The sequence below is a fragment of the Neophocaena asiaeorientalis genome, unplaced genomic scaffold (genome assembly GCF_003031525.2).
Source record: "Neophocaena asiaeorientalis asiaeorientalis breed wild unplaced genomic scaffold, Neophocaena_asiaeorientalis_V1.1 scaffold357, whole genome shotgun sequence".
NCBI lineage: Eukaryota > Metazoa > Chordata > Mammalia > Artiodactyla > Phocoenidae > Neophocaena > Neophocaena asiaeorientalis.
Genome location: NW_020173270.1, coordinates 2,151,468 through 2,163,082, shown reverse-complemented (window position 1 = coordinate 2,163,082; position 11,615 = coordinate 2,151,468). Strand labels below are relative to the sequence as shown.

The following is an 11,615-nucleotide window of genomic DNA, read 5'->3' as shown; positions in this document are numbered from 1 at the left end:
CGACATCTCAGCCCTTCTCGGACTGAGCCACCCAAGCAGATCTCCTCTGAACTGTGATTTCTTCTGAGGCCTAAATAGGGGGGGAAAGCAAGCAAGCACTTACAGCTTCATAGCACCAGTCTTTGAGAATGTCGAGCTCTCCAGAAATCATGGCCTAAAAAGGGAAAGACAAAAAAAAAAAAGTGTGAGAATGAGAGTGGGCTTTTGAGGCAGGTAAACTCTGGAGAATACTCTCCAGTTAGAACCTTTCCTCTGCAGACCCCCGGCCCCAGCCTCCGGGTCCTAGTCTGGGGAAGGGAGACTGGGCCAGGCTGCAGCAGTGGGAGCAGAGCCCCCACAAGTGACAACGGGGCAGCCCAGGCTGGGTCCCAACGGCCTGCTGGAAGGAAAAGGAAGGTGGCAGCGTTTGGGGCTCTCGCCCTGGCTGGGAAACCGACCCAAGGAGGCCAGGCAGGGCATTCTACCTCCCCTGGGGACGAAGAAGCCTTAGGCAGCCAGGTCCACGTGGGACGGGGCAGAGGGGAAGTGCAGGGGAGGGTTCCCAGGGTGCAATGAGAGAAGCTTCCACAGGAACCCAGAGACAGGGCTGGATCTGGTGAGGGAGAGGGTGGGTTTTGGGGGGAGTGGGGTGGTGAGATGCTGGTGGGAAACCACAGGGAATCTGGGGGCTGAGATAATCTCAGCCCAGAAGATTCTGCCCGTGCTTGGGCTGCTGCTTTGGGGAAATGCTACACTTTCACCTCCTCCCAAGCCCGCCAAGTGTCGTGAGGGATCTGGGAACTCGGAGGCGGGAGAGGGGGCCAGGCAGATGCGGTGCGGGAGGAAAGGATGGACATTCTCACGGGGCTGGACGGGCTGCCTGCGGTCCCACTAAGGCCGTGCCAACAGCCCCTGGCTTGGCTGGGCTGCGGGATGCCTAGGCTCCAGCCCCAGCCTGGGGCGGGGGGGGGTCTCGAGGAGGGTGACCTTGAGCAAGTCGCCTCCTCCTTGTTTATGTGCCAAAAGGAGAGGCGAGAAGACCAGAAGATGAGCTTCAGGGCTCCCAGAGAGGAAAGGCCCCTGGGCTGCTGTGCTGGTCCTGCCTCCCTGCCCTGAGTCATGCGCTGCCCCCCGCAACCTTGAAGCAGCAGCCGGCTTCTCCCAACCCCTGAAAGGCCCCTGGCCTCTGGGAGACAAACACCTGGCCCCTGGCAGCTTCAAGGGAACAACTTCAGGAAGACAGCTCGAGGGAAACAAGCCACGGGGCTCCAGGCTCCAGTGGGTGAGAAACTCAGCCCCTGGGGCAGACACACCCTGTGGGCGAGGCAAGAATGGTCAGGGCACCGGCCCAGGGACCAGCGGGGGCTGCAGGAGACCACAGCGGCCTGGCTTTCTTGAGCTGCTTGACTAACAAGGGCTGGGCGTGTGGGGTGCTCAGGCCTCTGTCAACACTGGAGCCACCTCTCCGCTCAGAAGCCCTGTCCACAGCCAAGCGGCCCTGCCAGAACTCTCCACAGGGCCGCGGCCCTGCCAGCCGCACACCCACCTCCAGGACGTTGGGGATGATGTCGTTCTCACACTGCTGCAGAAAGCGGTCCTTGTCGAAGGCGGGGTCCACCCGCAGGATCTCCGTGAGCACCTCCGACATCTCCGTCTTCGAGAACAGGCCCCCTGGGGCAGCCGAGCCAGGAGTGGGGTGAGGGTCCGGGACCCCCTCCCACCGCCGGCTCGGGCTGTGGGGGGACGGTCCCGGGGCAGCCCACTCACCCAGCAAGTCTGTGACCTTGTCTGTCAGCAGGCGGGACGCCCGGATGAAAGCGTTGTCGCTTTCGTCATACTTCATCTTCATCTCGAAGAATCCTGTCGGGGGTGGCGGATGGGGTCACGGGCCCCTTCCGGAGAGACACACCCACTCCATCGCAGCCCCCTCCGAGCCTGCTGGCCGACCCTGGGAGGCTGCAGAGACCCCTCCGCCAGGGGCTGAGGGGAGCCGAGTGAACGCCGGGCGCCACCCCTCCTGGCTGCGGCTGTCGCTACTGAGGGAACACAGGCCTCTGGACATCCTCATTTGAGGAGGGCCAGGGCTCCCTGTCAGCGCCTGGGAAGCCACGTGCCCCAGACTGAGCAGAGAGCTCTGGGCCTTGAGCTGGCTCCTGGCCCGTGAGGGGGTGTGTCGAGGCCAAGTTCACACGGAGGGGTGGCTGGCGCGTGCACCTGGCTGCCTCACAGCGACACTGGCTCCAGCCAAGCTGGTGGCCCAGCCCTGACGGCGGCCGCCTGCGCCCGAGAGGTACTGCTCGCTTCCCCTCAGGCTGCCCGCGCCCTGCGCTCCACTGCTCACTCGCTGGGCGACCCTGTGGGAGTGACTGGTCCTCTCCGACCCCCGCCTCCTCCTCTGCCTCGTGCCCGGCCCTCGGCGAGCACTCGGTGGGTGTCCATCACCGGCCCGCTGTCAGGCAATTCTGAGATGCGAACACTCACGGTTAAACACCACGTTGTTGTCCCTGAAGTCCTTCCACTGCTGATACCACCTGGAGTCCTTGTGCAGCACGACCCCCAGGGCCTCCCTGCGGAAGGTCGGGGAAGCCAGTGAGCGCAGCCCGGGAGCTGCTCCGCTCGCGGCCAGAGGGGGCAGCAGGACGGTGTGATGACCCCGGCCTCCTGCCTTCTCTTTGCCCCTTCCTGCCACCCTACCCTTCCCCTCCCGGTTCTCTCAGGGTGCCTGGGAACCTCGAGCAGAAAGAAACCCCACAAACTGACTTGGGTAGGAACCCTCTGCGGGTCCTGGGAAACGGACAGCAGTGCAGGTGCTGCAAAGGGAGGTGGTGAGAGGTGGGCCCCTTGGCAGGTCTGGTACCTACTCATTGGCCTCAAACACTTTCTCTTCCTTGAATTTCTCTCCGGAGAACTCTTTCCTTTTCCTGAGCCGCTCGGGCCGCCTGTAGGGCCCGGTCTGCCCCAGGACACTCTCGTCGATCTCCTTCTTGACGGACTCCACACCCTGCAGAGCACAGCCGGCCACGTAGGAGCTGGGGCTCCCCAACACCCCAGACCAGCAGCTGTGGACCCACCCCAGGGCCATGCCTCCCAGGTCTCAAGGTCACGTGACTCGCAGGTGCAGGGCAAGGACACGCCCAAGCCTCGGGGGGGAGGCAGAGGGGAGACCCCAGCTCTGACTTCTGCCCCCACCTGCCCCCCGCCAAGAGCTGCCCCCAGATGACCCTCACATTCTGAGGCCGATTCCACACTCTCGCTGGAAACATTCCTTCACATGGACCAGAAACCGGACAGGCGTCCTGAGAGGCTGCCTCTGCCCCACCACCTCCATCCGAGCTGACCCAGCCTCTGGATCCCACCTCCGCAAACCTCTGGAGCCCATTTCCCTCCTGGCTCCATCACCCAAGGCACTCTCCGGCCTCCTCTGAGCTGCTGCCGGAATCCTTACCGGGAGGCTGTGCTTTCAGGATGAACCTAAACTCCCCGCACAGCCTCCAGGACCCTCTGATGTCCCTGCAGCCACTCTGGCCACACCTAGCTGCGTGGGGCACCCTGAGCCGGTGATGCCCGCTCCCCTGGCCCGGCGCCTTCCCCAAGCGTTCCTCTGTCACGTGTTACTTGGAACTGCCTGCCCCTTCCCTGTCCCTATTCCTGTCCCAGGATGCTCTGAGAGCAAGAACTCGGACCTTCTCTCCTGAGGCCCCATGGCCAGTAGAGGGCCCAGCGTGTGGTAAGTGATATTGACGGAATGAATTCAGGACCTCAAGTGACCCAGAGCCCGACAGTCTCTGGGTTCTGGATGTGAGCTAAGGGTGTCAGCCACTGACATCGGGTTATGTGTAGCTCCCTCGGGGCTGTGACTTGCCCGAGGCTGCTCAGCCAGGAGGGGCTGAGGCCTGGTGTGCCCTGCAGCCCTCGGTGAGGTATCTCGGGGCTGAGCCCAGAGAGCCCGCGGGCACAAGCCCCAGCCCGGCTCACCTGGGAGAGGGCTTTGAAGGCGGCGGTCCTGCCGAGCTTCTCCCCACCTTTGGACACAGACTCAGCCGACTGCTTGGCGGTCTTGGCTGCTTCTTCCACACCCTCCTTGATCTTCCGGCCAAGGTCGCTTCTACTGACTTCGTCAAGACTCTACTGAGACAGAGAAGAGGGCGGTGTTGGCGTGGCACCCGGTGGGGGCCTGCGGGAGCTCCCCCCCGAGCTAACAGCAGACCCGGCCTCCAGAGGGCGGGAGCAGGTGTCCTGAGCCCATCTGGCTCACGGAGCCAAGACTGGGGTGCACATGCCCCAGAAGGCTGCCTACGATTTCTGGGGCGCTGGACCCTAGGGCTCCGGCCTGGAACACGCAGGAAGGACAGTACAGGAGCAGCAGCCCCGGGGTCAGGACACGAAGGGGAAGTAGGTGTGTCCAGCGCGCCAGGCTGGCCTCGAGGTAAAGCCCTGCCCCTCTCTCCAGCCCAGGAGAAGCAACAAAAAGAAAGTCTCCCAGGCCCTCCAGGAGTCTCGCCCCCACCTCCACCCTGTCGGGGTGGGGGGCGGGGCGTGCAGGGTCCCAGCTTCCCTCTAGCCTAAGGCAGGAAGAAAAGCATCCTCCTTTCACCCTCCTGTTCTCGCCTGTAGTTCAGAGGCTTCTAACCTAAGTGGTGACTCGCAGGCCAGTGGGTTAGTCTGAGCTCTCCCTCCTTCCCAAAGGCATCCTGCACTTTGATTCCGGAAGCCTCCCGACCAGGCAGCCTCCCCCGCCTGCTCACCCCCGGCTGCCCCCAGCATTGCTCCGACTCCTCCGCCAGAGGTGAGGAACAGATGGGCTCCGGGGGCCCTAAGGGGCCTTGGGGGTCCGGAGGCCATTACCTCCTTCACGGTGCCAGTGATCTCCCCCAGCTTCTTCCTGATCACCTCGCCCGTCCGCATGGTTTCTGATTCAATGGTTCTCTAGGGTAAAGGATGTTGTATCTTTGTGTTGCGACACACGGTCTAAAGAAGTGTTTTCTCAGAAGTCCCTTCCTTCCTCCCCAGACACACTCCGTTCTTCCACCCCCTCAGCCTGTCCACCCGGCCCCTCCCGGCCCCCCAGGGTCCCTGGCTGTAGGCTGGGACAGGGACCCTCCTGAGCACAGGGCCCCAGGCCCCGCATCTGTCTCTGGGCGGCAGGGGGTGATCTTGCCCATATGCTCACCAGTGATATATTGGGGGTGGGGCGGGGCATTCTCAGCGTCATCCTGCCTGGCTCTGCCCCCTCCCCATCACCCGGCCCCAAGCTCGGCCTGCGCTGCCCCCAGACGACACCTCGGCTCACTCCTCTTCCTTAATGAAAAGGAAGGGCGATCTCCCGCAGGGTCGGATCCCTCACAGGTAGTTACATACAAGTGAGTGACTTGGGGAGACTCAGGGGTACAGGCGTCGCCCATGGCCTGGGAGGGGCGCCAACAGAACAAAACCCCCGAGGGGCCTGGGGCAAATGCCCACAACCCCAGGCTCAGCTGCCCACAGGTGAGATGGGGGTGCCGCCGGGCAGAGCCCTCAAGGGCAGACAAATAAAGGGCGCCAAGCCCATCCGCTGGCGGGTGCCTGGCAGCTGCTCCGTGAGAGACGGCGGCAGCGATTGCTATAATAATTACACCAGCCCCGCAACTCACTTTCTACCCATTTCAGTCAGAGGCCCTCAGGAGCAGCGTATCTCAAACCTAGTGCCCGAGGGGCCCGTGGAGATGCAGATCCTGATGCAGCAGGTCGAGAGGGCTCTGAAACCCCGTCAGTGCTGCTGGGCCGTGTGCAGAGAAGGCTGCAGTCTCACCGCTGAACTGGAAGGCTGGGGGCCTGCTCCTGTCCCCTCACTCCCCGGCCGCCCCAGCACTGCACTGGGAGGGAACTCCTGGCTCTGAGAGCAAGTGTGACTGCCCAGGCAGACTGAGAGCAAAGGGGACTCACGTATTTCCTCCTGGCTTCCTGGAGTGCGTCGGACTCTTCCAGCTTCCGGGCCTCGTCTCGGAACTTTTTTATACTTTCTTTCATTTCTTTGTTTTTGGCTAATTCTTGTTTGATATTATCTAGCAAGCCGGAGAGAAAGCCTTTCCTGTTTCCAGAAGAATAGGATCTGGACTAGAAAGAATGTAAAAGGAACGAAGAATTTTTTCATTTTCTCCTTTCTGTTGATATAGGTTTAACAATGAATACAAGCCGCACGGCGTGGCCAAAAATAAATAAATAAGTAAAAAATTAAAAATAAATAAAAACAATATTTGGGAATTCCCTGGCAGTCCAGTGGTTAGGACTCCACACTTTCACTGCCGAGGGCTCGGGTTCAATCCCTGGTTGGGGCACTAGGATCCTGCAGGCTGCTCCGTGCGGACAAAAACAACAACGAAAACAAAACAAAGCAAAACAAAAGGCAAAAAAACCCCATAATGAATAGTTATCTCTTTTAGAAGAGATAACAGACAAAGTAAAAAGCCACCAGGCGGTAAACTGTGGGACAAGATATTCAGCAAGAAAAAGAAATGAGTTGGGCTTCCCTGGTGGTGCAGTGGTTGGGAGTCCGCCTGCCGATGCAGGGGACACGGGTTCGTGCCCCGGTCCGGGAGGATCCCACATGCCGCGGAGCGGCTGGGCCTGTGAGCCATGGCCGCTGACCCTGCGAGTCCGGAGCCTGTGCTCCGCAACGGGAGAGGCCACAACGGTGAGAGGCCCGCGTACCGCAAAAAAAAAAAAGAAAGAAAAAGAAATGAGTTATCAAGCCATGAAAAAAATACAGGAGTCACATGACATGTTATGTCAATTACATCGCAATAAAACAAGATGCGGAGGAACCTTAAGGGCATATCACTAAAGGAGAGAGGCCAATCTGCAAAGGCCACAGGCTGTAGGATTCCAACTCTAAGATCCTGGAAAAGGTGAAACTATGAAGACAAGGAAAAGGCCGGTGGTTGCCAGGGGCTGGAGGAGGGGAGGGAGGGTGGACAGACAGAGCACAGAGGATTTTCACCGCAATGAAACTACTCTGTAACCATACTGTTAATGGTAGATACGTTATACATTTGTTCATACCCATAAAATGTACAACACAGAGAGTGAACCCAATGTCAACCACAGACTAAAGTCAACAATAATGTGTCAATACTGGCTCATCAATTTTAACAAATGTACCGCCCTAACGGCAAGATGTACAACCGGAGGAAAACTGCGTGCCCGGTGGGAGGAGAGGGGGACAGGAGGTTGATGGGCAGGCCCTGTACTTTCCACTCAATATCCCTGTAAAACTAAAACTGCTCAAAAAAATAAAGTCTATTAAAAAACAAAAGAAAATGCCAGGCCCCTTCTCTCTCTGGGGTGAGAGAAACAGGCACAGCTTGGAATCCTCATGGGGCCTCACACACGCCCACCCAAGGAAAAGGCCAACACCCAAACGGACCCTCGTCCCAGGACTAGAGTTGAAAGGACTCTGTGGCCCCTTATCCCAAAAGAGCCGGCCCAGGCACTACTCCAGGGGCTTCTGGGCCCAGCGTAACTTCTTCCTTTGGGGCCACTCCCGAGTCCCCAGCTGGGCTTTACATGTCACCCAAGGGCCTGGGGACTGGTACAAACCTCCCTCTCTTGGCCCACAGGATCACAGTCTCTGAGAGCCCAAGCTCAGCGTCCCCCCTCCAATCCCCACAGGAAAACCCAACCGAACACACCCAGAGGCCAGAAGACAGCCTGAGGCCCTGCTCCAGGCACTGCCCTACCCGAGACGCAGCCTTCGGGGTCAGACACAGCCGGCTGTAGATGCCTGCTTCGCCCCCCGTGTAACTACGTGCAGGCTCGGGAGAGAGAAATCTTAGAGGCGGACCGTGAGCCAGTAAGTCACAGGGAAATAGCTGCACGGGCTCAGCTGCTCCCACCACCCCTGCCGGTGTGCGGGGTCCGCTGCAGCGGCTGGGGGTTCACCCTACCAGTTTCAGGGGCGACTGCTTACCCGGTCCCTGTCCAGCCCCAGGGAGAGCAGCAGCAAGTCTGGGTGCCGCCCCACAGGTGCGGTGGCCCGGCCTGGCAACAGCAGGCTGCTGTCTGGTCCAGATGTGCCCTGACCAGCCTTGCTCCAGGGGAAGTCCAAGTTCTAAGACTGTCAGGGACTGCGCCAGCTCGCGGCAGCCCCACCGCTCACTCCAGGGCTGCAAACTGGGGGTGAGGGCGGGGCTGGACAACTAAGGGGAAGAGCCAAAGGGCATGTCCCAAGCCCACAACAGCCCCAGGACAGGATCTGGGAGATAAAGCATGCTGAGGCTAGAGGGCTGAGATGAGACTCAGAAGGGAAGGGAGGGTGTGGGCTGCCTGAGCATGTGGATTTGGAGACTGTGAGATTTCAGGCTTTCTTCCCCATGGTGGTAAGGAACCAACAGAAACGTGGTTGAAGAGAAATGACAGGGAGGGCAAAAAAGCTCTAGAAAATGCTCTCTGTGAGGAACAACATAAAGAGGAAGGGAGAGATGGCCTGGGGAAACCCAGCTCCAGGAGATGGATGGGTGACTCTGCTCAAATGCCCAGAGGGCTGTCACCCAGCAGAGGGCACAGCCTTGCTTAGCGAAGGACCCACACGTGGGAGCCACCGGGAGGTGGATTTCAGCTCAGCTAGAGGAATGCCCTTCTAGCCATCAGAGCTGAGACACGCTACTTTGTGTGAGGCAGGAGCCCTACCCCTAACAGTGTCGAGCACTTCCCGGGATACCAAGAGGACCAGGCCCACTGGGCTCTGTAACTCCGGAAGACCTTGGATGTGGAATGCCTGCCAATCAGACACCCCCAGCAGTGTGGACAGCATCCTGCAGCCCTCTCTCCTGTCAACTAGGTCTGATTTTCACACCTCCCCCTCCTGCCGGCTTGCTTGTATCCTGAGTCACTCACCAGGGTCAGCTCTCCACTCGGCCGGGGCATCTGATAGGTACGATGGGGTAGTGGCACTAGGTTGTGGCTGGAGAGAAGATGGACTCCCCCTCCAAGGCATCTCTAATTGAGGGAGAAAAGAGAAAGATCCATTTAGACTAGAGGGTGATGAGGAAGTAGGCCACGCTAAAAGAGCAGGGGTTGTCTGAGACTCATTTGACGATTTTTATCACATGTCTGCTCCATGCTAGATGCTTGACCATCTTCCCAAATTCTGAGAAGCCAGCGGAATCTGGTGGAAAGAGAAAACGCTCGATTTTGCACCTCCGGGGCCCATATCTACCCTCCTGCCTCTGAACGTGGGGGAAACCGATGGGTCCTAGGAAATGCCAACGTATGGTGGAAGAAGGCTAAATATGCCAGTCTAGCTGAACACCTTAGTCTGAAAATGGGCAGGCTAAGACTCGATGCTGGTGGCAAGCAGTCTTCTCTCACCAGCCCACCCTACTTCTGCCAGCCTTGGAGGACCAGAGGCCCGGGCTTCAAGGGGTAAACACTGCTAACTTGTCCCAGGCACAACCTTGGAATAAAGCTACCATGTCCTGGTCCAGGGTTGAGATGTGAGCGGAGCAACTTAGGGGCGTCACCTGGGCAAAGATGCTGCTAACCTCATGTGCAGCGCCTCTTTGGTAAGCATTTCTTCTCCTACCAAATGATGAACTTAAAGCTCCATGAGGGAAGCTCCATGCAGGTCCTGTTCAACGCTACACCTTAGCACCCAGCACGGAGCTAGGTACACTGATGTCAATGACCTGATAGAACCACTCTTCCATTTCCACATCCCCTGGGCCCTTCCTCTCCCCATTCCATGCTTCCTGTCTCCAGTCACTCTAAGCAACACCCCGAACTTACACAGATGCCACACTCTCCTATAGTTACTCAAGAGTAACTCTTGGGAGTTGAACTAACTTGTTTTACTCCTCTGAATGCCTACGCCCACTGATCCTGGAGCCACTGACTTCAGCAACAGCCTGAAATAGAAGTGGATGGTTGTCTCACTGAGGAGAAAAATCCCCCAGCAGGACCAAACCTGAGGGTGGTTCTCCTTGGGACGTGTCCAAATCCAAACACGTGTACATGCAACCTTTAAAACCTGCCTCAAAAGACAAGCAAGTCCAGAAAAAAAAGCTCAGTCCTGAGTCAAAAACACCTTCTTTCTCCTGACACTCAGATTCCTGGCAGATATTTTCCTTCCTCCAGAGTCTGGCTCTGGCGTCAGACTGACCTGAGCTTTGGACCAGGTCAGCCACCCCACTAAACTCTTGAGACCGTGCGCGGCTTGCTTAACAATTCTGAGTTCCCAGCTTCCTACCCTGTGAAACAGCGACAAACAGCTGCAACGTGAGTACTATTTTCTGAAGCCGCTTTACACGCCTTGACCCCCAGGACATCTATGAGCCCAGGCTCTTAGCCAGGGCGACAACTACCTCCCACACTTTCAGAGGATTAAGAGAGGCGATGCAGGAAATGCTCCTGGTAGGGGGACGTGGCATATAAAGGTGAGCTGTGACTGTCACGGTTTTTTGCCTTTTCCTCGCTACTTTTTCTCCACTGAGCACCACGGACACCATTCACTCCTCGGTACACATGGGGTCAGCCAGGAAGTGAGGGGCGATCCGCTCCCGGCCCGGCACGCCCGGCCCCCGCCCTCCGGCCTTGCTTCGGGATCCACGTTCCGAGGCCTCGCTCCGGGGCCCCCGCCCCGGCCTCGGCTGACCCAGCGACCAAACTCCTAGCCTCTCGCCGAGCTCAGGGAAGAGCCGAAGGGGTCAAAGGCCTGGGGAGAACGAGGCCCTGGAGGTCACGGGTCCGGAGCTCCCTAAGCCCGCCCCCCCGGCCCCGCACTCTGCTCACCCGCGGGCAGCGGCACCAGCATCCCCGCAGCGCCGCCGCCGCCGCCATGCTGGAAGATCCCGTGTGACCTTCTCGCGGCGTCATCCGATAGCGTCATCCGCCGCGTCGGCCTAGTGCGGCCCGGGCCTGGGAAAAGCGAGACCTGCGGGTGGGGTTTGTGGGAGGGAAAGGCCTATCACTGGACAGGGCTCCCAAGGAGGGCGGCGCCGTGGAGGGAAATCCACGATGGGGGCGTGGCCTAATAGTGGGCGGGGATTCCTAGAGAGCTAGGCCTCTGATAGGGCAGAATTTCGGAAGAGCGGGGACTGTGACTGGATGTGACCTGGGGGGCGGGTACTCCTGTGAGGCAGAGACGTATGGTTGGATAAAACAGCGGGGGGGCGGAGCCTGAGGGTGTGGATTCTGTCGCGAGCTGTGATTCTCCGACTGGCAACTCGGGGTTCTCGTGGCCGGAAGAACGGGTAAACAGAGCCACCCACACCGACGCACCAGCCCGAAAGCCACTGACTCTGGCTCTCACTGACAATGATGGACAGTGACCAACAGACGGGCAAGTGAGTTGCTTCACGAGCAAGGGCGAATGAGCCCACTTTTGTACAGCACTTTGGGAAGGCGCCTGTTGGTTTTGGTCCAGAAAAGGAACGGGGAGCTGAGACCTGGGTGGTGGTGGACTACTCCTCCCTCCATCGATTCATTGTGAATTGATACACCTGGCCCTGAAGAAGCTCAAGCCTCTGTCATGTCAGCACCCAGATACTATTTTCCATTTGGAGAATGCCGCCACCAAGTGGCGGTACCTTGACATGGCCATGCAATCTGAGGCTGGGGAGGGGTGGTGGGCTGGTACCCCGGGGAGAGTTAATGTATGTTGC

The 11,615-nt window shown here is 59.0% G+C and overlaps 1 protein-coding gene across 1 annotated transcript in view; it reads right to left on the bottom strand.

Annotated features, from left to right (window-relative positions):
• The window catches only part of TIMM44 (translocase of inner mitochondrial membrane 44), a 14,141-nt gene extending 3,264 nt beyond the window's left edge, over window positions 1–10,877 (bottom strand). Inside the window, exons 1-10 of the mRNA XM_024745942.1 lie at window positions 10,744–10,877; window positions 8,851–8,952; window positions 5,902–6,072; window positions 4,825–4,905; window positions 3,955–4,104; window positions 2,841–2,980; window positions 2,461–2,546; window positions 1,747–1,839; window positions 1,526–1,650; window positions 104–154 (exon numbers count right to left, since the gene is read on the bottom strand). Coding sequence (XP_024601710.1) covers window positions 104–154; window positions 1,526–1,650; window positions 1,747–1,839; window positions 2,461–2,546; window positions 2,841–2,980; window positions 3,955–4,104; window positions 4,825–4,905; window positions 5,902–6,072; window positions 8,851–8,952; window positions 10,744–10,827 — 1,083 coding nt within the window. The 5' untranslated portion in view covers window positions 10,828–10,877. The remainder of the gene's footprint in view (window positions 1–103; window positions 155–1,525; window positions 1,651–1,746; window positions 1,840–2,460; window positions 2,547–2,840; window positions 2,981–3,954; window positions 4,105–4,824; window positions 4,906–5,901; window positions 6,073–8,850; window positions 8,953–10,743) is intronic.
• Between the last annotated feature and the right edge of the window lie 738 nt (window positions 10,878–11,615).